This window comes from Hypomesus transpacificus, chromosome 16 (assembly GCF_021917145.1).
Source record: "Hypomesus transpacificus isolate Combined female chromosome 16, fHypTra1, whole genome shotgun sequence".
Classification (NCBI taxonomy): Eukaryota; Metazoa; Chordata; class Actinopteri; order Osmeriformes; family Osmeridae; genus Hypomesus; species Hypomesus transpacificus.
Window position 1 is genome coordinate 2,048,749 of NC_061075.1, and position 22,195 is coordinate 2,070,943.

A 22,195-nucleotide genomic window follows, 5' to 3' on the forward strand; every position below is an offset into this window, starting at 1 on the left:
GAAAGCTGAGACAGTGCTTGTGAAAGCTCACTATAAAGGAGCACCACCAGGAGGCAGACTGAGGGAAAAGGAAGTTGAGGCCAGGCACCCGATCATCTCCGTCTCTGCTCAAGTCCAGTCACCCAGCAGCCTGGAAGCCAACCTCCCACTGCTATGGAGCTCACACCAGATCAAGCAGCCTTAAGACGCTCTCAGGTAACAGTTCTGTCATAGTGTACTTAAAGTGAATCTGGGGTAAGCTGCCGGGGACTGAGTAGGAAGCTTACGGCCTAGTGAGAGGGGCTTGCTCAAGGGAGATTTGTGGGCGAGGCAGACAGCAAGAGTTGATAAACCACAACTTAGAACAATACTATAGCAGTGATTTGAACAGTTGTCTGGCAACATTTAGGCATGCTGAATACACCAAAAACTACGTCTGCTACCAGCTTCATTATGTTGATGTCGTTGCTATTTTGAAGCCTCAGAATACCCTTAGTCTACATGCATATTAGGTCATATGGTTAGTAGTGTAGAATGTTTATTCAAGTTTGGCATCGGGTCCCTCCAGGTCAGGAGTAACCCACTAAAGACCCTGGTTCCAGTCAACGCCAGCAGGAACAGAGTGGTGGATAGAAACATTGACCTCCTAGTGTTCTCCTGGAAGCAGCACCAGCATGGAAGGATCCTTTTGCCCCCCATAACGCACCCCACACCACCTACCAACACCCCCTTCTCGGCTGAGCCACTGCCTGCGTTGAACATGGGTTCCAACTCCCTGATTCCCTTCTACACGGTGGTGAAGCCCACCTGTGGCTTCCGTTTCTCCTGGGAGGCTGACCACAAGCACTGCCATATTGGCATCCCCTCCAGCAATCCAGTCATGTGGAGGAGCTAGGACACAGAGATTGCTGTTCGAATCTATATGTGTCATTGTTTCCCAATAAACAACATCTTTGGTCCACAAAACAACTCTTAAAGTAAAGAAATGCACTTTAAAATTTTTTTTAAGTAGCTATAACTATGGTAATCTTTTATTTTTGACACAAACAAACTGAACATGTTTTAATATGCTTGCTTATGTTAGTTAAGGATGCGGTGTGAAATACATGTCAGATTCGTTTTCAAGACCCCTTCAGCTCTGATGTTAAAGATCAAGTGCATGATCTAATTGGGATGTGTTTCACGTGATAAGGCAGTGTGTGAAGACTACGTGATCATCTGTTCGTCATCAGTGGGGGAGACGGTACAGTTCAGTGGTTAGAGCTTTTGACTGCAGATCAAGAGATCACAGATTCAATTCCTCTCTCTAGATTGCCTTGGATAAAAGCCTCTGCTAAATGAAGAAATTACAATCAAAAACAAATACAGTGTGTTCACAGTGTGAAAATAATAAACAATTTATAAATAAAATAGACCTACTCATACTTCTGAAATGACATGGAATGGCACATCATTATGGCACCTACACGCTGTGCCGCTAGTGTAAGCCTTCTTTAACAGATTGCGTGGAGGGTCCATATAATAACTCTCATGAACGGCTCGCAGGCCTAAATGGATTACCGAACGTCACAGGCGCATCGTGTTCTGATTGGCCTACTTTACTGTCCCCTGCTCTGAGGATTGATCTGTTAGCAAGCCACTTAGTCTGTTGTTATGAATGTTTTCCATGGATATGTTAGCACGGTGAAGCTCTGCAGTGTGGCACTGTTGTGTCAACATCAACTTTTTTTTTCTTTTATTCTTTTTATTCATTAGTTTGCATTGTGGATGCCAGAAAGTTGGAAGATGGGGAATAACGTTTCTGTGGACGAAATCAGCGCTTGCGAGAGTCATCAGTGGTACAGGAAATTTATGACCGAGTGTCCATCTGGTCAACTCACCTATTACGAATTCAAGCAGTTCTTTGGTTTGAAAAACTTATCACCACGTTCAGATGCGTATGTTAAGACCATGTTTGCAACATTTGACATGAATGACGTGAGTACCCTTAGATTTTAAAATGTCATAGGTCAATGGATACATTTTAGGCGACACCACTGTCCAATTATACATCGATATATATTTATAATTATCATCAGGTACCTTTATACTGCGTGTGCAATATTTCCTATTTTTGGTTTAATTTGCATACTTTTCTTCCTCGGGTTCAAACGAGGCTCAACGACTTTAAAGTTGTGAGCCTACGCACGACGTCACTATGACTGAGACGTGCAGATGCCTCGTGGACGTGTGTGATCCTTTCGCCTGTACTGTCATCATGGGCATTGTAATTGGATGTTCTTAAAACCAAAACCTCGGATTAGTTAGGCAAGGAATCTGTTTTACAATAAATGCAAGGGCCAGCTCTATACTAAATAAAAGAACACACACTCTTTTTTTAATCATATCATAATATCTTTTTTTAAAGTTCCTTTTTGGTGTAAATGTATAACTTCAAACCAAACAGGTCCAAGAAGTGTAGCAATAAGATCCAACATACATACTTTGTCAGCAATTATGTGTATTTATAAATCTGTACACGGTGGTTGTATTCAAACAGTAAACCATTTTAGGCACTGATGATAGAATCCATTTGTATTTTCCTATTCTATTGTATTAAGTAAGATAGTTTCACTTACAGGTGTAAATACAACTTATGCAATGACCCAGTGAAGAACTCTTCACCAGCAAATATGACTAAAAACTGAGCAGTCTCATATTGCGGTGTAGATGTGCATATGGGGTCAGATGGCTGAGTGGTTAGAGAATCGGGCTATTAATCAGAAGGTTGTCGGTTCGTTGTGTCCTTGGGCAAAACACTTCACCCCACTTGGCTCGGAAGGGAATGTCCCTGTACTTACTGTAAGTTGCTCTGGATAAGAGTGTCCGCTAAATGACTAAATGCATCATTTATAGCCATTCGTGCAATGCATAGTGTCACACCAACCATATCTGTGCTAGTTAAATCCGTCTCTTGTTGGATATCCTCAGGAGGCCTCAGGAAGAATGATCCCCCCACATTTAGACCTGAGACTCTGTGGCTAACCAACTTTGGAGGAAGTGGGACATGAGGACCGTGGCTTAATTGAGCCAAACAGAGCTAAATGGAGACGTTAAGATGAGCCTGTCAGTAGCTTAAGACGTAAATATTGACATGGAGCTCATTGAGCCCCAATGCTATTTAAGCCCTGGATTGTGTTACAAGTGGCAAACAAAACAAAGTACAGCTCTAGTCATTTAGGTGGGCCAAGTCACCTTTTAAAGCAATGGGACCCTTAGATGGAATGTTCTCCACCTAACAGTCAGGGAGCCTCCAACACACCTGTAGAGTCTTCAATATTAGGCCAGGTTAAAAGGTTTCCAGAAGGATCCATCCAATAGTGGACCAGATTTAACCATGACCCTACCCAGCTTCAGGGCCAGCCAGCCAGGCCATCATCACTACCTCCAGGTGGATGCAGCTGTGTCCAGCTGTAGATGCTGTTCTGATTGCGACCTGTAAACGTTATCCTGCCACTGTTAAGCTTCCATGTTAACATTGTATGATTGTGTGTTTCTGCAGGATGGCTACATTGACTTCATGGAGTACGTGGCGGCGCTCAGTCTTGTGATGAAGGGAGGGGTGCAACAGAAGCTACGCTGGTACTTCAAACTGTACGACGTGAACGGGAGCGGCTGCATTGACCGAGATGAGCTGCTCATTATCATCAAGGTGAGAAGCCCTGGCACGATGAACCCATTCCTGTGCATTCGCTCACTAGAGGCCGTCAGATTAGATGAGATCAGAATTCCAACGTACTTGTACTTGTTACAAATGGCTCATACATTTGATTGTGTGAAATCATAGGGGTCCTGTTCAAAATGCAACACTTGAGGTCTCTTGGCCCTAGAACCTAGTGTAGATCTGTAGGCCTTTATTGTGTCATTGACAAGAGGCCCTGTTGAAGACCTGTCAGTAGGGGAGTAATGAAGTCCTGGAATGCAACATTTTGGAATGATATGACACCTACAGGCTGCAAGGGGTAACTGCATTTTCAGGCTTGGGTTCCATAATCCCTGCGTTAGTTGTTAGTTGTGGCGTGAAGGCATGTAATGAAAATAATATTAAAGAATTTGCACAAAACAATAGCTGTACTAGTTAATTCTTCATGTGCAGCAGCAAATGCTGATTACGTTATTTTCCAGCAAAGGTCTAACCTTTATTACTTACTCATTTTAAACCAGTCCGTTCGGGCCATCAACGGACATCAAGAGCAAGAATTGTCAGCTGAGGACTTCACCAACATGGTGTTTGACAGGATCGACATTAATGGAGATGGTGAGATTTCACATATTTTTTATTGGTGCCACTTTCATAGTTGTCAGTAAAGTCTATTAATAACCATGTGTGCATGTGTGTGTTTGTGTGTGTGTGTGTGTGTGCGTGTGGGACAGGCCAGCTATCCATGGAAGAGTTCATGGAAGGAATACAGGGTGACGAGATGCTGCTGAGGACACTGACAGAGAGCTTGGACCTTACACATATTGTCCAGAAAATCCGTGGAGACCTTGCATCTTAACAGTTGTTAATCCTTTTAACTACAACTAGAACAACTGTGCCAAATAAGCAAGAGTCCCCACCATTTGAATACAGGCACACTGAAGTGTGGTAACCAGGTGCAGCTGCATCCACAGACGCAGGTCCAGGTTGGTGCAACACAAAGTGACTTGGAATGGGATTTTCACTCTGTAGGATTTGTAAGTTTATAATATTTTCCAATATTATCATAATAGCTTAGAGTTAATTGCTAGTACTAGTCCTTGCAGTCAGTTTGGATGCTTCAAAGCTCATATCCATATACGTTTTAAGTGCACTTAATTTTTTTATTTTAAATGTTCTTCTGAAATATTGATCTGGTTATTTTGATTTATAATGTGTTTGATGAATTACAATGATTTCAATGACACATCTTTATACTGTGTACTGCAACATTATTACTTAGCATTGGGGCACTTGTGAGAAAGACTAAGAAACATTTTAATATTACAGGATGTTTTTTTATCAGGCTTTACCCATGAAGACTCTTATTTGTTCAAATCCAACTTCAAACATGTTTTAAGACTGGCATTCGATCTAGAGTTGAAAAAATGAAATGTACCAATGTAAAATAACCAGACGTTAACATTTTCAATGTTTGGCAAAAGATAATATGTACAGTATTTTATAAACAGCACAGTACCCCTGAAATAAAATTACAAATCAAACCATGACACATTTGTTCTCATCATTTGAGTGGATATGAACTAGACAAACAGAAAAACGTTACACGCACACACACACACACACGCAAACACACGCACACACACACACACACACACACACACACACACACACACACACACACAGGCACACCCGCACACACTAATGCAAACTAATCTTAGATCTTAACTGAAACTGAGGAACTCTACGGTTGTCAACGAAAGATTTGTGTCTGTCAACAGTGATGACAAATGTGTGACGACGTCGCAAGTGTTGCAATATTAATGTTCTCTTCTCGGTACAGAACAGCAACTGTAAAACAATAGTTCTATAAATACAAGAAAAGGGAATTCTGTGTCTACCAGATATGCTATGAATGTAACGACTTATAAAGTCGTTACATTCCATACATTGTATATTTAAAAAATAATATTAAATTAAAACAACTAGGCTATTTTGTTAACTGACAGTATATCAGTGTAGCTAGACCATACGAAACTAGCTTTATTTGTGTTTAATTAACTTATTTCCTATAAACTGAAAACGTTTGTCTCCAGTGAGTCATTTGGTTACAGTGATGATTCGGTTCTTTGTAAATTTACGGAAATGTGTGTGAAAGGTGCGCCAGACTGAAACGTATGACGTCACGGTGTTACCTGAGTTTCGGTGAGGGAAAGGGGAGGACAGTTTTACCATAGACTAACTTTATCTGCATTGTATCACAGCTGAATATCTGCGTGAATATCTGCTGTTATTAGTCCCAGACGAATTGATCAGCAATTATGTGATTAACATTAACATTTTAGAAATATTTGCCTTTTAGATTAAAGTTCCAACAACTCCTGTTCCGATAGAAGGTGCGCACTTCCTGGTCAACTTCGTCTGCAGGTAGGTTTCGATATAGTTTCTCGTTTGTTTTTAGTCTTTTAGAATTTCGCTGGATGTTAGCTTGGTGAAGCATTTATCTTAACATGAAAATGAGTTAACACAATGCGTTTTTACTGGTCACGTTTCACCGAATGTCATCCATTTCTTTTCGCTTCCCTCATAACGCGATTCCCCCAACTACGTTATACTACACTGATGGGGGCTATTGTTGTGTTGGATGAGCAACTTTTTTTTACCCACGAATACTGATATAGGTGTGCTGTTCATTCGAAAGCTCCAGGTGCCTATTATTCGGAAAATACTACTGGTACAAATATTTGAAGTGTAAAAAACCTACCGGCCATGCCCCCCGTCTTCTGACAAAGTTAAAAACCTATTCCATGTGTTGACCATTCCTCAAAGTTGCATCTGTGTTGAAGCAGGGAATGTCCGACAAACCCACCTCTGTGACCATAAAGTCCTGATGTGTTTATTGTTAATTAGTCCTTTATGTCTTTGTTAAAAACACAGTGTGACATTTTTTCACATTTCTCCTCTCTCCAGGCACTAAGGATGTCGGTGACCCCACGGCGAGTCCGTCTCAAGCCCTGGCTGGTGGCCCAGGTTGACACAGGCCTTTATCCAGGCCTGGTGTGGATTGACAGGGAGGCAAAGCGCTTCCAGATCCCCTGGAGACATGCGACACGACACACACCGCAGCATGACGAAGAGAACACCATCTTCAAAGTGAGTCAGGTCAATGCACGTCACAAAACATACTGCACTACAAACTTGTTCAAAGAAAATATGCAAAAGTATGGGTCAGCTGGTGGCAGCTCCAGGTCAGGTGCAGGACTGTTCATTTGACTGTAGTGTTTAACTGACTCAGGCCTGGGCAGTGGAGACCGGAAAGTTCCAGGAGGGTCAGGATGAGCCGGACCCTGCCAAGTGGAAAGCCCAGCTCCGCTGTGCCCTCAACAAGAGCCGAGAGTTTAACCTCATATACGACGGCACCAAGGAGGTCCCCATGAACCCTCTGAAGATCTACGATGTCTGCGACATTCCACAGCCCCTAAGTAACCCAGGTAACCCCAAAACACCTGTAAGAAACCATTCACTGGAAATGGTCAACCAACCATTTATCTTTTTCAATGTCTAACCATTGAACTATGGTTTCTAAAATAGAAGGGGGGAGGGGTTGGTTGGAAAGTTACTCGGTCAAAATCCCATTGTCTGTAATGTAAAGGGAAATGTGACTTGGTGCTGCTCTCCTCAGTTCTTCCTCCTTATCTTCTCAGGATCGACTGAACCTGGCCCTTGGACGCCGTATGATGAAGAGGGAGGGGAGGATGATGTTCCAGATACTCCTGACTCCCTGCCTCCATACCCACCCGGTTAGCTATGTCACTTCCTCAACTATGCACAACACTGGGCTTACACCCACCCAAGCCCCTCAGATATCCAGAGCTTCTGGACTTCAGGTTATTAGCCTGTGCTGTTAAATGTAGCCCACACCCCAAAACGGCTCCTGGCATCCTGGGTAATCATGCTTCTACGTCTGTGCTTTTCCAGGTGCCAGCCCCGCTTCCCTCCCTGTCATGTGGTCCCCTGCTAGTGCGGGCTCCCCCATGCAGCCCCCCAGCTGCCCCCCTCCTGCTCCAGAGGCCTGGGTCAAAGAAGAACCTGGGAAGGTGTGGCCCAAGGAGGAGCCCGTGGACATGGAGATGAACCCCACCCCCATGGAGGTGCCCCCCATGGCTCCCGCCCCCCTGGACATGCAGCCCCTGCCCATGCCTGACCCCATGTTCGCATCCCCAGAGATGTGGATCAGCTCGCTCCCCAGTGAGTACATCACTCGGACCAAGCTAGCTGAATAACGTCCTACAACAGACCCACACGGAATCAGCAGATGGACTTTTAGGAATTGGTTCTGAAAGGGTGGTTTCAGGTCCTTGTCTAAATCTCATGCTCTTCCACCTCCCTCCTAGTGACAGACCTGGAGGTGCAGTTCCAGTATCGGGGTAAGGACGTGTGCCCAGCCATAACAGTCAGCAACCCCCATGGCTGCAGGCTGTTTTACGGGGACCTGGGCCCCATGGTCAACCAGGAGGAGCTGTTTGGCCCGGTGAGCCTGGAGCAGCTGCGCTTCCCCACCACCGAGCACATCCCCAACGACAAGCAGCGGGTGTTCACCAATCGCCTGCTGGACGTCATGGACCGCGGGCTCATCCTGGAGGTCAACGGCCACGACATCTACGCCATGCGCCTGTGCCAGTGCAAGGTGTACTGGTCGGGCCCCTGCGCTCCCAACCCTACGGCCCCCAACCTGATAGAGCGCCAGAGGAAGGTCAAGCTCTTCTGCCTGGAGTCTTTCCTCAGCGGTGGGTGTGGTGACCCCCCCCCCCCCCCCCCCCCCCCCCCCCCCCCCCCCCCCTCCATATAACTGGCAGTTTTCGAAACATGGACAGTGTGTGTGGTCTATGCCAGAGTGTAGGGCTGTGTGATGAAGTGTCTGCTTGGGTTGCAGGTTTAATAGCCCATCAGAGGGGGCAGACCCCCAGCCCACCAGGGTTTGACATCAACCTGTGTTTTGGAGAGGAGTGGCCGGACGGCAAGCCCAGAGAGAGGAAGCTCATCATGGTTCAGGTAAGCAACTGCTTTTGTAACGGGATCGGGCTGTGGACTGAGGATGTGACAGGATAGGGCTGTGGACTGAGGATGTGACAGGATAGGGCTGTGGACTGAGGATGTGACAGGATAGGGCTGTGGACTGAGGATGTGACAGGATAGGGCTGTGGACTGAGGATGTGACAGGATAGGGCTGTGGACTGAGGATGTGACAGGATAGGGCTGTGGACTGAGGATGTGACAGGATAGGGCTGTGGACTGAGGATGTATCAGGGCTTAAGGCGTTAAGATTTAGGATTGAGGTTAGACTGCTAGGACCTGTAAATAGCAAATGAGCTTGAAATGTTCTTAAATGTCTAATGTCATTGCCATTGCTAACATGTTAACATACTCTTATTTAGTCCAATGATGACTTTTAAATGGCTTTCCCATAAAAAAAACATCTGAGTGTGGGTCTGTGCTGTAACATTGGCTGCTCCACCCCCCTCCAGATCATCCCTGTGGTGGCCCGCATGATCAACGAGATGTTCAACGGTGACTGCATGCGCTCCTTTGACAGTGGCAGCGTCCGTCTGCAGATCTCCATCCCAGACATCAAGGACAACATTGTGACCCACCTGAAGCAGCTGTACTGCCTGCTGCAGACCCACCAGGGCCAGGACGGCTGGTCAGGCGCCATGCCCCCTGGGGCGGCCCTCCACCTGCCCCTGCCCCTGCATGCCCAGTGAAACGCTAGGCTAGGCTAGCCCTGGCCAAACTGGGCCATGCCAGGTCAAGCTCAGCCACCTCGTCTTCTCTGGGGGGGGAAAACATTCTTATTACTGACCAATGGTTACTGTGGGACCCTATGATGCACCAGTAGACCAGGAAAGTACTTATGTGTTTATTATTAAACTTCAAAATATGTAGAAGTATGTACTCTGGGAAAGAGAGAGAGAATCTCCCAACTAGCATCAGTGTATAACAAAATGTACCTTAAGCAGCTTAAGCAAGACTAGAAAATATAAGCCATTTTATTCTCTGTGAAATGGTTAGAGAGCGAAACGGCGCTCAGCAACCACACAGGTTCAAAGTCTTGTGTTGTACCATGCTAGATTCAACCTAGTTAATAAGTTCCAGACATGGCCCGAACCCCTAGGCATGCATAGCTGGCAGTTGCTACTGGACTGTCATGTATGGTGTCTTGGTTGGGTTGTCATTTTAACACTTGAGTGGGTGGATGAGAGCCCCATTGTTGTTTCATGAGCTCTGATACTAGGAATTGGATTTTGTTTCATTCGCAGAAAATTGTCTTTACTGATTATTTTACAGGTGAAGTATAACCGTAAACTTATAATTTAGCTGTATATATTCACCGGTCTTGCTATACTTACAATGGGACATAACTTATTGTAGGAAAAGTACATGGATTATATTTTGCGACACAGACAGACATAGATTTTATGTGAACTATTAATATAGTGTATTGGATTTGGATTCCAAATTGGTCAAGTAAATCGTTTTTTTTCCCACCATTCCATTTAGTTTGCCTCGTGTTTATACATCTTTATTGTGTGCATTACTTTGAGACTAAACCTCATTTCCAGTTTCTTAGTCTAACCTAAACCAGTTGGACATATATCTTGTTCAAAGAGTATAACTAGAGGGTTACTATTATCCTGTCAATGTCATCAGATTTGATCAAATAAAAACTTGCAAAACAGTCAGGTTCTGTATTTTTCTGTATACATGGTCAAACTTAGGCTTGATTCTAAGGATTCTATCTGACGTGGGTAAAATGTCTAGTTTGAATGTCTCCACCTAAGAATGCTGCTGCAGACTCCTGGCTCTGTTCCCAAGACTCCTGCTGTTCTCTGGCGGTAAGACAGTCAATCAAAGAAGATAACTTTAATATGTAATTTTTTATTCCATATACGTGTTTGTTAATACTGTTTTAATACATTTGTTTGGACGGAGATGCACCTCCAGTGTAACATGAAGCTGGTTAATGCTGTGTTCTAAAAACTTCCTGAGGTCAGGTCAGTACTTCCTCTCTCCCACAACACTCTCTCCACATGTCTCTGCCCGGGCAGACTTTAGCTCTTTAGCGCCATCTAGTGGATACACATGCCAAACAGCATGAATCCAACAATTCACTTCATTGATTCCAAAGGAAAGTCAGTATTCAACAAGGTTGAATATTGCGATAAGAGAGCTATTTTTCCAGTCTATCCCACAATCCCCGGGGTTGTTACATCTCCAACTATATATTTACACTGGAACTCAACCCTGGAACTAACAAAAATGGTTAAGCCTGAGGTCATTAGTTTTCACCTCTGGGCTGTCAGCTCTCTCCTGAGCCGGGGTGTTTAGGCTGGTGACACACACAGGCGTGAGGAACTCCGACCTTCCACACGTGATCGTGGGAGAGCAGCAGAGTGGCGGTGCCTCGCTGCAGGAGGGCCAGCTTCTGTTTCAGGGTGTCCTCCCTCCAGAGAGCCTCCTGTGGCCGGGGACAAAGCTACGCTGTGACACTCAGACACACACTGAACCAATCACACGAGAGAATCGAAAGGTTTCATTTGGACACACCTTTAGATACTCAGCCAGCTGGAGAAGGTCCTGCAGTGTCAGAAAAGAGGAAGAGGGAGATGGAGGAGGAGATTCGTTTGGTGAGATGGAGGAGGAGATTCGTTTGGTTATAAGTCATGTGCTGTGACTCTCATCTCTATCAGATTAGCATTCAGCACAAAACATCAAAAATGGATAAAACTCAGTTACCTTCTCCTTCACAGTGACATAGCCGTATCTGTGATACAGAAGAGTAGAGTCCAGGGTTAATGGTGCCATACACACAATGTTCTATAAACGATAAACTGAGCTACTGCTGTAACTTGTCAATTTGAAAGGTCCTATCTGTAGTAACTTACTCCGTCTGACAACGTGGACTCCTTGGATGCTTCTGATGTTTTGGTGGGTCTGCCTGGTCTGCATTGGAAGAGATCAAAAGAGGAATAATAGTGATAGGTTCTTAATGGCAGGTAGACAACCTCTCTCCGATGTTTTTGTACAAAACTATGAGTGAATGATCCAACTGTACCTGTGTCTCTGGCCTCCAGACCGCTGCTCAGGGAAGCCTTGTTAGGAAGAGGAGAAGGAGGAGGTGTCTCAGAGGTGACATCATGCTCCGCTCTCACAGCTTCATCTACAGATGGACATGAACGTGGAGGCGAGATCCAAGGAGCCTGGAGAAGCAGTTTGACATTCGGTGGTTAGTTGTTGGGGCCTGGGGCCGATGATAAGAATGCCCGTCCTGTGAGATGGGTCATGTGCTCACCGTGCCAGGAGAGTGCACGTCTGGCCAGACGATGCCCAGTTCGTCTGCGGAGATGAAAGGCTGTCTCTCAACCCGTACCCCCCTGTGCTGGGCGGTCCTCAGAGTGACTTTAGTATCCTTGAGTGACTCTCTGTCTTCCCCCGAAGGGCCGTCAGACTGGACCTGGCACTGACCCATGTGTCTCCGCCTGTGAAACTCCATCTGTCTCTTCCTCTGCCACGCGTTCCTGGACCCTGCCTCCGGCTTGGTGCCCCAGCTGCGACACGTTGTGGCGTTGCGATCTCTCAGGGACTCGAATTTGGCCGCCCGCTGTTCCAGCTTCTGTTCGTAACTCTCTGTCCCCGGCTGTTTCCTCCCAGGGCTCTTTTGATTCTCCATTTTGTCAACTTGCATGAAACCTCACAGTTCCTTTCCGTTACATCAACTCCAAACAGATTGAGGGGCTGGGTGTGTTCAGACAGGATGCTGTGCAACTAGCCGTGAAAAGAGAGAAAGGCTGGCAGAGGATGGCCACATCATTTCAAAATGTTTACACTTTATGTACAACTTTTTTTGGAATCTGTAATAAATGAAATGAACCATGAATGAAACGAGGCACTTCTATACATCTCTATGAGCTCTATACAGTTCGGGTATACAGTAAGTAGTACTCAATGTTTCAACGCAGAAATTAAAAGTCTGATTTAAAGGTTAGAACTGCACATGACCTAGTACATAGTTCACAGTACCCTGTACCCTTACGGATGCAAACATCACCATAACCATACCTTGGGTTTCACAAGAGGTCAGTCAGAAGTCAAACCAAGTGGGTCCACAAGCTTGTTCCCTGTCTTCCCTCTCTGCACCTCTCTCGTTCACTCACAGTCACTTCTGACTCGCGATAGCAACAGGAAATGAGAGCAACCACATTGTTAACACATCTGTTCCGCTATCATGGCCCTATATGGTATACTTACACACACACTCACACACACACACACGCACATATATGCACAACACACACACATATATAATTAGAGTAAGTTGTGGTGGGAAACATTGCAAGAAGCAGGCCTAGCTATGTGGAGTGGTGTGTATATGGACTAGAAGAATGTAGGGCTTGAGAAAAGTTCTGGTTGACTTAGTCTCTGATGGAGCAACACAGCTAGAACGTGACCAACCCTCCAGACTCGTGTCCTCAGTCACGGTCTTGGCGAGAGAACTGAGAGGAGAAAACATCAGGATCTCTACCAGCGCAGGATGCAGGTAGATCGACGCTGCTATGGCAAAAACAATCACAAGACAAACGTTCGCCCTCCCCATCGGGTGCCCTTTGCTCCAAGGGGATACCTTCAGCATATCGGAATAAATACCAGACACACCCACAACCATTAAACTTGGTGGTAAACTCTGTAAGTGGTGGCTTGTCTGTAGAGGTAGTCCCAGATCAGAGTCACACACAGCAGATGGTAATGCCCTGGATCAATGTGCCCTCGGTGGACTTTGCTCCTGTGTCTTTTATAAGGAAGTCTTTGGAGCACATCCTCAGTGCTCCGTAACAGGAATCAAGGATTGGAATATGAGTTAGATTGGTTCGGAAAGAGTGGCGACGAGTGGATACTGAAGTGAATAGGATTTGGACACAACAGGTAAAGTGTGTGTCATGTTTATTTAAGTTGGATATGGTTGATGGTACAGCTTGTACAGTCAACTTCCTGATTAGAAGATGGTCACTAAATGACTACAGGGCTCAGACTGGAAGATTTCAACATTTTATACAATACATTTGAATCTATAAGTTATTGTTTTGATTTACAGATATATAAATATCAAGATAGATAGATAGGACTATATGTTGTTCCGACAACAAGGGAAAAAAGAATATAGTGAGATAAGGAGTGTTGTGAAAAGAAATCTGTACAACCTTTGTTCTGATTCAAACTCATGTTAACTTTATTTGTACTGTATTTGCCATTTGGTTATTTATAATCTATGAATTGTCAACAAAAACATGTTCCTACTTGTTGCTAGGCCTAGCTCCGGAAATATTATTAGTACCATAAAAACATCCCTGCCCGTTGCCTGGCAGCTATCTTCTACAGTGCAATAAGGCCAAATAGAGCACCCGTCATTTAACAAGACTGACTTTAGCATTTGTCTTCAAATGTATGCGGTTTTAAGGTCCATTATGGTCTAAATCCAAAATGTTTTGACTGAATTGTTTTTTAATTCAATAATTGAATTCATTTTAGTCCATATTCTAAATCTTTCAGTTTGAAAAGGTACACCACAGTGTTTCTTCAGTGTAAATGATTGACTGGAGTCTACCTGAGCTGGGATCAGGTTTACAGCCCTGAGGGCTCTGCTCGATAAAGACAGATTAGTCATTCTCCGGACATAAGGACTAAAAATGAAAAAGATTGACAACAATACATTAGTTGTATCATCGATTGGAGCCAACCACAGATAACCCTGACGAACGCAGATGACAAGTGAACATGCTAGCCTTGTAAATGGGATGACAGTACATGTTATCACAATGATTTGTTTGACAAGGTAGTTTTCCACAGACCGTATCTAAGGGTTTGTTGTACTGATATGCTATACTGATACTGCAGGCGGGACTCCAGAGAGTGTCAAGATGTTCCAGAGGAACAGTCCCTTTGGCTACGACACCAGCAGCTACTCTGGCTCCATACAGTCCAAGTACGTCACCCCACGTGCCTCTGGCAGGTGTCCCTAACGAGAACTAGAAACTGGAGTTTGGTAGCAGCCGTATTTTCAAACTCACTTTCAGTCTGGTTTGTTGTGGACTTGTTGTTCATGTTCTCCTCTTGTCTGTTTTAAGTGCGTACTCTGTGGATGACATGTCATCCCAGGTATCAAATCTCTCCAGACCCAGTGGCAAGTCAATATACCGTGAGTTAATGTATCTCAAAGAAAATGGGATGATTGAGGGTGGAACTAAATAACATGATCCTTTTCAAAATGCCAGTGTATCAGAACGCCTCAGTCTTCAATGTAGGTTGTTTCTATGATTTTCCATATCTCAACAGTGCAGAGAAGAGATTATGCTGAATCCATCAACGAGATGATGAACAAGATCCAGTACAGAGTAGAGGTATTATCTTCTTGTTACAAAAACACAATACCATCAGGTTTTGTTAAGTTAAAATCGAACTATTTTACATTATCATACAGTATTATACAGAAATGTTGTCTACACTGAAAGCATCTACAGAGCTCATGTCCGAGGCACGTTTTCTCGCAATACAGAATGGACACTGTGTTCTTCACAATGCAAGTGAATGTAAGCCCTGTCCCTGTCCCTGTCCCTGTCCCTGTCCCTGTCCCTGTCCCTGTCCCTGTCCCTGTCCCTGTCCCTGTCCCTGTCCCTGTCCCTCTCCCTGTCCCTGTCCCTGTCCCTGTTCCTGTCCCTGTCCCTGTCCCTGTCCCTGTCCCTGTTCCTGTCCCTGTCCCTGTCCCTGTCCCTGTTCCTGTCCCTGTCCCTGTCCCTGTCCCTGTCCCTGTCCCTGTCCCTGTCCCTGTCCCTGTCCCTGTCCCTGTCCCTGTTCCTGTGCCTGCTGCAGCACCTGTTCACCTGTGAGCTGGATGGGAAGGAGGTGCAGGATGTCGGGGACTGTGTGGAGCGCCTGAAGCTTCTGGATGGTATGGGCCGTGTGTGGGGCCAGGAAATGATCCTGGAGATACGGGATGGCAACCTGCTGCTGACCGACATCGAGACCAAGGTCAGTACTTCAGGTGCACTCATTGACAGGGGACAGACACGCTGTGCGACGACGTGAATACACGTACAGGGAAGAACAATCGTTGTTATTCTGCCCCACATCTTCATCTTCACCTTCCTCCCCCGCCTCCCTATCTCTCTCTACCCCTTCTCATCCCCACCCCTGTCCATCTCTCTCCTTTGGCCATCTCCTCCTCCCCCTTCCCTGCCACCATGTCTCCCTTTCCCCCCATCTCGCCCTCGCTATACTGGGTGTAGGAGGAACTGGAGTCCCTGGCTCTGAGCAGCATCCTGGAGCTGAAGGCCGTGATGGACAGCTGTGTGTACAACTCCCTGCTGACCATGTCGGTGCACGACCACAGCAGCAGAATCACCAGCGTCTTCTTGTTTCAGTGTGAGGAGCTCAGGGTGAGGAGGCAACTGGAGGATCGCTGCTTCACTGTAGTCCTGTAGCTACACTGTAGTTATACTGTAGCTACCCTGTAGTTACACTGTAGCTACACCGTAGTTTTACTGTAGCTACACTGTAGTTATCCTGGACCATACCGTTTGATGTTATACAACAGTTGAGCTTACCCAATAACTGCTACGCTTAATTTAAGAACTTTTGTGAAGTGTTTGGTGTTCATTTAACCTTCTGAATGTGGTTATTTAGGCTGAATACATTGAAAAGGACCTAAAGAGAGCTCTTCCTCATAGAAGAGAGACTTCTGGCTCCAGGTACAGTCATTTTATTGAAAGCACAATTGTCTTTCCGTATTCAGTTTCCTCTTATCAACCATGTGTTTTCACATGAAAATAATTCAAATGGCCATGCCTTTCATATAGAGAAAATCTGGCCGCCATAACAAGCCATCAGATAATTAAGCACACGAGGAACATAGCCCCGCCCCCTGAAGAGACTGAATGGAACCCTCCGAGCGACCCTGTGTCTCAGTGGAGTGCTCCGGACTATGGTGAGAGACCAGAAACATGGCAGGAATGAGACTTGTGAGAAGTGCATAGCATGTTTTCTATGTACAAATGGACTGGAAATAACTGACCTAAGGCTCTAAATGATACACTGTCTCTTTTGACCATTTTCTGGGCAGATGAAGCCCCCCCAACACCTGTACCAGTCAGGCCCAGGGTGAAGCCCCCCTCAGGACCCCCCTCTGTGGAGGAGGAGCCCCTTCCAGTCTTCCCACAGCGCCGGTACACCCCCTCCGGACCCCCCTCTGTGGAGGAGGAGCCCCTCCCAGTCTCCCCACAGCGCCGGTACACAGAGATAGACAGGAATGTGGTCAGTGCTCTTGGTCTGGTCTTCTCTCAACCCAAAGCCTAAATAGTTCCAAAACTTATGTACTTCTGCACAGAATACCTTCCCTGGGAATGATGTATGATATGTGCATATGCACAGTAGATTGCTGACATATTGGCATTCCCCAGATACTATGTACACTAAAATACTGCTCTTTTCTTGTACCTATGTCCACTTTGACTGTATTTATACCTCTGTAGGACATCTTGAATCACATCTTCACGGACATTGAAATATTTATGGGCAAAATATCTGCCATAGTGGCCAAAGACGAGAAGAAAAAGAAGAAAAAGAAGAAGGTTAAAGGTGATTTTAATCTTAATTAATTTATAAGACATTCAAATAGTAGATCATCTACTAATCGGTCATCCTTTATGGACAGTCATTGTATGATGATGCAGTGGAATGATGTGACGTAATGGAAATCCATTTGTACTTTCAGCTATAAAAGGCATGCCACCCAGTAAGGAATTTGAATCTTGCCTGCAGAAAATCAAGTTTGGGTTCAACCTGCTGGTAATTATGCTTGTTCTTCATTATCCTTCATACACGGGACAAACTCATCATCATCCAATGATGCGTTAATCCCAGATGGTCTGGTCTGTGTGACAGGGGGAGCTCAATGGAAAGATCAAGAATCCCAGTGCTCAGGATTTCGTCCATGTTCTCTTCTCCACTTTAGCATATGTAAGTTGCTAATGTTTTTTATGTTTATAAAAAAAAAATATTGATTTCCTTTTGGATACTAAGTAAAGTACTTTAGTTATTTCATATCAAGCCCAGAGACACTCTATTGCATTACCTGAGGGTTTCACTAAGAGTGTGACTACTATAAAGACTTTAAACCACTACTGCAGTGGAAGGCTCTTCTGCTGAATTGACAGTCATTCTAAAGAAACCCTCCCTCCCTCCAGGTGGTGTCTCACTGCCCAGAGGACCTGCCCCCCTCCATTGTGGCCCCCCTGCTGGAGCCGATGTGCATCGTGCTGCTGAGTGAGGAGGCCACCCCGGACGAGGACCAGCTGTGGCAGTCCCTCGGAGACGCCTGGAACATCCCCAGGTATGACCCCTGGTCTCCCCCCCTGGTCTCCCCCCCTGGTCTCCCCCCCTGGTCTCCCCCACCCTGGTCTCCCCCCTGGGTCACGTAGACGTGTGTACTGTATACCAGATAGACAAAATGTTGAGATGGAGAACATGGGTTTTAAAGTTATGGTCAGGGTTAAGGGTTAAAAAAAAATTACAGTAAATTAGGGATTTAATTAGCAAAATGTCGCTACGATATTTTAACAATGGAACCTCTTGACTAATGTTCTCAGTACCAAATGGCCAGAGGATGACGAGGACATACCCACCTACACTCTAGAGTTCCTAGACGGCTGGCAGCCCCCAGACGTGACAGAAGATTCCCCAGGAAGAGAGCCCGACAGCGGGCAGCAGAATCAGCACCAGCCCCCCAAACAGGTGAGGACCTCCACCACCCACAACATCATCTAAACCAGGGGTGTCGAGCTCCGGTCCTCGAGGGCCGCTGTCCTGCATGTTTTAGATGTTTCCCTGATCCAGCTCACCTGATTCGAATGAATGGTCGTTATAACAACCCTTTTAATTGAATCAGGTGTGTTGGAGCAGGGAAACATCTAAAACATGCAGGACAGCGGCCCTCGAGGACCGGAGTTCGACACCCCTGATCTAAACCATTAACTGGCATAGTGAACAAAAGGCTTCAGAAAATAGATGTTCAATTACGTGTTCTTACAGAAATCAGCCCCAATCAAGCTTCCACCGTCACAGTAAGCATTATACACACACAACAAGCACTTGTTTACAATTATTGTGCGTGTGTGTTCCTGTGTCTATTATCCCATAACTGCGTTTATTCAGACCAGATGAGCTCAGTCCCAGTTACATGCGTGTGAAGTACGATTTCTCAGCCCGAAACCACAAGGAGCTGAGCATCTCAAAAGGAGAGGTGGTTCAGGTGAGACTCATGAACTCATGAACAACACCCCACCACGCCTCAACACACCCCGAAAACAAGTCATCAACCTTCCGACCGCTGTGTCGTTACGAGTTGGCAAACAACGGTGTCTCCACAGTTGCTGGACATGTCCAAGCAGTGGTGGAAGGTGAGGAACTCTGGAGGAGAGGAGGGCTTCGTACCCAACAACGTCTTGGAGGTTCTGGACAAGGGAGAGAAGGAGCAGGTAGGACCTTCCAGCACAGGGTCATAGGTGACGGATCCTGGCCTCATTGTCGGGGCGTGTGTCTGGTGACCTTGGGCTGTTTGTTTTGGGCTAAATACATTTCCTTGCAAAGACCAAGAACTCATTTACTCATTGACCCAACACATTAGAAGGATAAGCTTTATAGATGTCACCTACTGCAGTTATTAAACAGCCATTAATGATCCTAAGCTAACCGGTTCACCGCAGACCACAGCCGCCCCCTCCTTGACCAGGAGGTCCAAACCCGATGACGTGAAAGTCTGGCTGGAGCACAAGGGCTTCAGCAAGATGTAAGTACCATCCAACATACTGACACACAGTCATTTAGGAATCCACACCGATCAGGTCTACTCTAGGATGACCACTTCCTTGATATTTGAGTCTACACCTAGTCTTAACATGTGCCTGGACGAGGTCATAACAAATTCTGTGTTTGTGTGAACTTACACGGCGAATAAACCATATTCAGATTCAGATTCGGCCCCATACAGTGAAGAGGAATGTGTCTCCTCCTGTAGATACAGTTCATGCCGTTTACTGAATTCTCTCCCCACCCCGCCCCCCCCAGCACGGTGCGCTGCCTGGGCGTGTTGAGCGGCTCCATGCTCCTGGGCATGACCAGGGACGAGCTGAAGATCGTGTGTCCAGAGGAGGGAGGTCGGGTCTTCTTCCAGCTCCAGAACATTAAGTCGGCCCTGGCTGTAAGTTTTAGAAACATTCACAAGAGAAATTTGGAGACAGAGTTTGGTCTCATGACTGGTCTTTATTTGAATTCTTCTTTCCTCACTTGCGATCCTCAGCTTGCCAGTGAAGTCAGGCCAATGGAGCCTTGAGAGGGGGAGGAGGACCAGAGAATGAAGAACATGTGAGAGAAGGATGATTTCTGACTTTCAGCATCTCATAGAGGACTCATAACTGCAACTGAAACAGTTTCAGTTACCACCACCATATTAAAGCTGCATAACGCTGATACATACATACATACAAACATACATACATACATAGCTTACATACATACACATGAATAAACATGTTCATTTCATAAACCAGTATTGATAGGGCCTTGAATTAGATGACAGATCATTTGAGGATCTAGAGATTGGTGATTTGTCAACATTTTGTCATTTCATATATAAGTCTATCAATTGATTGGTAATGACGACATATGAATACATTTGGAGATTCATAAATTATATTAATCATCCTGTGAATTTCATATCTGTACCAAACCATTTAATGTTTATGTTATTGTATATGTGTTACTACTGTAATTTGACAGATAAATATAAATGGCCCAGTCTATCCTGTATGAGTAGGTAACAATTGTCTTGTACAGTACTGGTACAACATAGGCATTCCTTATATTCATGTATATACAGTACATTCTATTTAAATGATAAATGATGTATATAAACATATATCAAATTAATAAATAATGAATGAAGACAACAATGTTGGATGAATAACCATGCTTTATTCTATCTTCAGACATTACATGTGTACCATATTAGAAGCATCAGAGTCTGTTAAACAGGCACCCCTTTATAAAGCCAGGATAGAGACTACAGCACAAGGAATCAAACTAATTACAAATACAGTCAAATCAGTCTGCAATAGAAAAATAAAACAGGATAAGAACGTGGTAAAACAGAGATACGTGTCTCATGAACAGGACATTTGAATAGTCTACGCATCTACGGGGATAAAGAATCCGTAGCATTCTCTGTGTAAACATCGATAGATCAACTTGGTGTGTGAGTCCCTGTGATGACGGGTCGGTGTTGATAGTGACGGTTGTCCTAAGACTCAGCTGAACACAAGAGGACTGCCATAGGGACTCCCAAACGGTAGTTCTAGCGGTCGTTCATTTAGAACAGATACAGCTTTCTACATGTGGTAGAAATCAGGTGGAGCCTGTGTGCTCAGGTGGGTGTTACACGTCAGTGAACACAGACAGGCCAACTGAGATCCAGAAGTCAAATGTGAGACCCACATGAAGTCAACTAGTGTGCATCCCCTAAGAACCAGAGATGGATGGATGAATGGATGGATGACAGCATGAATGAACCTTGCGGTTTCTCAGTGTGCTGACGCTTTGAACTGTTGAACACGGACGCTACGTGCTTTGGTACCCACAGCCCTCTCGTCATACAGGACTACGACCACTGAAAACGTGTTTTTTTTCTCTCTCTCTGAATATTCCCTGCAAAATGTGATGGAAATATCAAGCGACCAGTGAAGAGCTGTAGATCAATGTCCATTTAAAGGAAACAACAAACACTACTTTGCATCGACCTGAGAGTAGTGGAGAGGCTCAGTGTGTAGAGAGGTGTGTGGGAGGGACCGGCACGCTGTGCTCCTGTGTGTGTTGGTGTGTTTACGGAAGGCAGACTGTATGCGTGGCTTTAACGTCACACAGTACTGTATATTGTCTTGATAGCTCAACAGAACTCTTGTTGACTTTGTTGGGAACTTTCCCACCTACAGAAAGATACTCATTGGAGATGTTCCTTTTCTACCACAACAATCAACAAAAAACGGTGTTGAAAAAATGTAAAAAAAGATTATAAAATAGGCAAAATCAACATTGCAGGGTTCCATTATAAGTCTACGAGCTACATTATTGTCAGGCGAATAATAACAGGAGTAAAGATAACAAACGGTTTTGTTTTCAGGACTAATAACGGCTCACAATGATGTACAGCTACCGCATTTGTCTGTCAGATCTAGACACTGATACACTGATTGTTTATAGAATTTGCTTATCTCTGTGGCTTTAAAAAAATACACTTTTTACAACTTTGACTCGCCCTGTGTCCAGCAACACTCCCTCTCAGCAGTAAAACACACCTCTGTTGAGGATCTGATCACATTCCAATACTGTCAAACATACAATATCCTTTATATACTTTATTAAATTAGATCTTATTCTGTT

At 45.0% G+C, this 22,195-nt stretch overlaps 4 protein-coding genes across 6 annotated transcripts; 3 read left to right on the forward strand and 1 right to left on the reverse strand.

The window, feature by feature from the left end:
- Positions 1-1,652: 1,652 nt before the first annotated feature.
- si:ch211-103a14.5 (guanylyl cyclase-activating protein 1) lies at positions 1,653-5,324 on the forward strand. The gene is made up of 4 exons (XM_047037029.1): positions 1,653-1,956; positions 3,521-3,670; positions 4,183-4,276; positions 4,393-5,324. The coding sequence occupies exons 1-4, from the start codon at positions 1,747-1,749 to the stop codon at positions 4,515-4,517; spliced, it is 579 nt and encodes a 192-aa protein (XP_046892985.1). The 5' UTR covers positions 1,653-1,746; the 3' UTR covers positions 4,518-5,324.
- Positions 5,325-5,827: 503 nt separating this feature from the next.
- irf6 (interferon regulatory factor 6) lies at positions 5,828-10,394 on the forward strand. Its single transcript, XM_047037034.1, has 8 exons — positions 5,828-6,085; positions 6,629-6,811; positions 6,954-7,149; positions 7,363-7,458; positions 7,637-7,906; positions 8,053-8,445; positions 8,592-8,710; positions 9,184-10,394. Exons 2-8 carry the CDS (start codon positions 6,638-6,640, stop codon positions 9,418-9,420), a joined length of 1,485 nt encoding a protein of 494 aa, XP_046892990.1. The 5' UTR covers positions 5,828-6,085; positions 6,629-6,637; the 3' UTR covers positions 9,421-10,394.
- A 93-nt stretch (positions 10,395-10,487) lies between these two features.
- On the reverse strand, positions 10,488-12,874 carry LOC124478679 (TRAF3-interacting JNK-activating modulator-like). Of its 3 annotated transcripts, none has more exons than XM_047037038.1 (7): positions 12,776-12,874; positions 12,009-12,481; positions 11,772-11,916; positions 11,602-11,659; positions 11,453-11,480; positions 11,264-11,293; positions 10,488-11,174 (listed from the first exon to the last, which is right to left on the reverse strand). In XM_047037038.1, the coding sequence occupies exons 2-7, from the start codon at positions 12,399-12,401 to the stop codon at positions 11,016-11,018; spliced, it is 813 nt and encodes a 270-aa protein (XP_046892994.1). In that variant the 5' UTR covers positions 12,402-12,481; positions 12,776-12,874; the 3' UTR covers positions 10,488-11,015. The 3 variants fall into 3 exon arrangements, with proteins under 3 accessions (XP_046892994.1, XP_046892991.1, XP_046892993.1); XM_047037035.1 differs by having other exon boundaries at positions 12,009-12,504; XM_047037037.1 differs by having other exon boundaries at positions 12,009-12,567.
- Positions 12,875-13,093: 219 nt separating this feature from the next.
- Positions 13,094-20,700, forward strand: eps8l3a (EPS8-like 3a). Its single transcript, XM_047037174.1, has 20 exons — positions 13,094-13,636; positions 14,606-14,693; positions 14,836-14,906; positions 15,044-15,108; positions 15,578-15,736; positions 15,994-16,143; positions 16,391-16,455; positions 16,564-16,691; positions 16,827-17,017; positions 17,236-17,341; positions 17,478-17,551; positions 17,648-17,722; positions 17,950-18,095; positions 18,352-18,496; positions 18,794-18,825; positions 18,917-19,013; positions 19,132-19,239; positions 19,468-19,550; positions 19,829-19,961; positions 20,061-20,700. Exons 2-20 carry the CDS (start codon positions 14,629-14,631, stop codon positions 20,091-20,093), a joined length of 1,926 nt encoding a protein of 641 aa, XP_046893130.1. The 5' UTR covers positions 13,094-13,636; positions 14,606-14,628; the 3' UTR covers positions 20,094-20,700.
- The last annotated feature ends 1,495 nt before the right edge of the window (positions 20,701-22,195 follow it).

What these genes read in the sequence shown, in the direction of transcription:
- si:ch211-103a14.5 (XM_047037029.1), top strand. Translation starts at nt 1,747, where the DNA reads ATGCCAGAAAGTTGGAAGATGGGGAATAACGTTTCTGTGGACGAAATC. An exon ending in CAACATTTGACATGAATGAC is followed by an intron (nt 1,957 to 3,520) that starts GTGAGTACCCTT and finishes GTGTTTCTGCAG; the next exon opens with GATGGCTACATTGACTTCAT. An exon ending in GATCGACATTAATGGAGATG is followed by an intron (nt 4,277 to 4,392) that starts GTGAGATTTCAC and finishes CGTGTGGGACAG; the next exon opens with GCCAGCTATCCATGGAAGAG.
- irf6 (XM_047037034.1), top strand. Translation starts at nt 6,638, where the DNA reads ATGTCGGTGACCCCACGGCGAGTCCGTCTCAAGCCCTGGCTGGTGGCC. An exon ending in AAGAGAACACCATCTTCAAA is followed by an intron (nt 6,812 to 6,953) that starts GTGAGTCAGGTC and finishes TAACTGACTCAG; the next exon opens with GCCTGGGCAGTGGAGACCGG. An exon ending in ACAGCCCCTAAGTAACCCAG is followed by an intron (nt 7,150 to 7,362) that starts GTAACCCCAAAA and finishes TTATCTTCTCAG; the next exon opens with GATCGACTGAACCTGGCCCT.
- LOC124478679 (XM_047037038.1), bottom strand. Translation starts at nt 12,401, where the DNA reads ATGCAAGTTGACAAAATGGAGAATCAAAAGAGCCCTGGGAGGAAACAG. An exon ending in AGTCCACGTTGTCAGACGGA is followed by an intron (nt 11,481 to 11,601) that starts GTAAGTTACTAC and finishes TCTGTATCACAG; the next exon opens with ATACGGCTATGTCACTGTGA. An exon ending in AGCTGGCTGAGTATCTAAAG is followed by an intron (nt 11,175 to 11,263) that starts GTGTGTCCAAAT and finishes CCCCGGCCACAG; the next exon opens with GAGGCTCTCTGGAGGGAGGA.
- eps8l3a (XM_047037174.1), top strand. Translation starts at nt 14,629, where the DNA reads ATGTTCCAGAGGAACAGTCCCTTTGGCTACGACACCAGCAGCTACTCT. An exon ending in CAGTGGCAAGTCAATATACC is followed by an intron (nt 14,907 to 15,043) that starts GTGAGTTAATGT and finishes ATATCTCAACAG; the next exon opens with TGCAGAGAAGAGATTATGCT. An exon ending in CAGAGATAGACAGGAATGTG is followed by an intron (nt 17,018 to 17,235) that starts GTCAGTGCTCTT and finishes ATACCTCTGTAG; the next exon opens with GACATCTTGAATCACATCTT.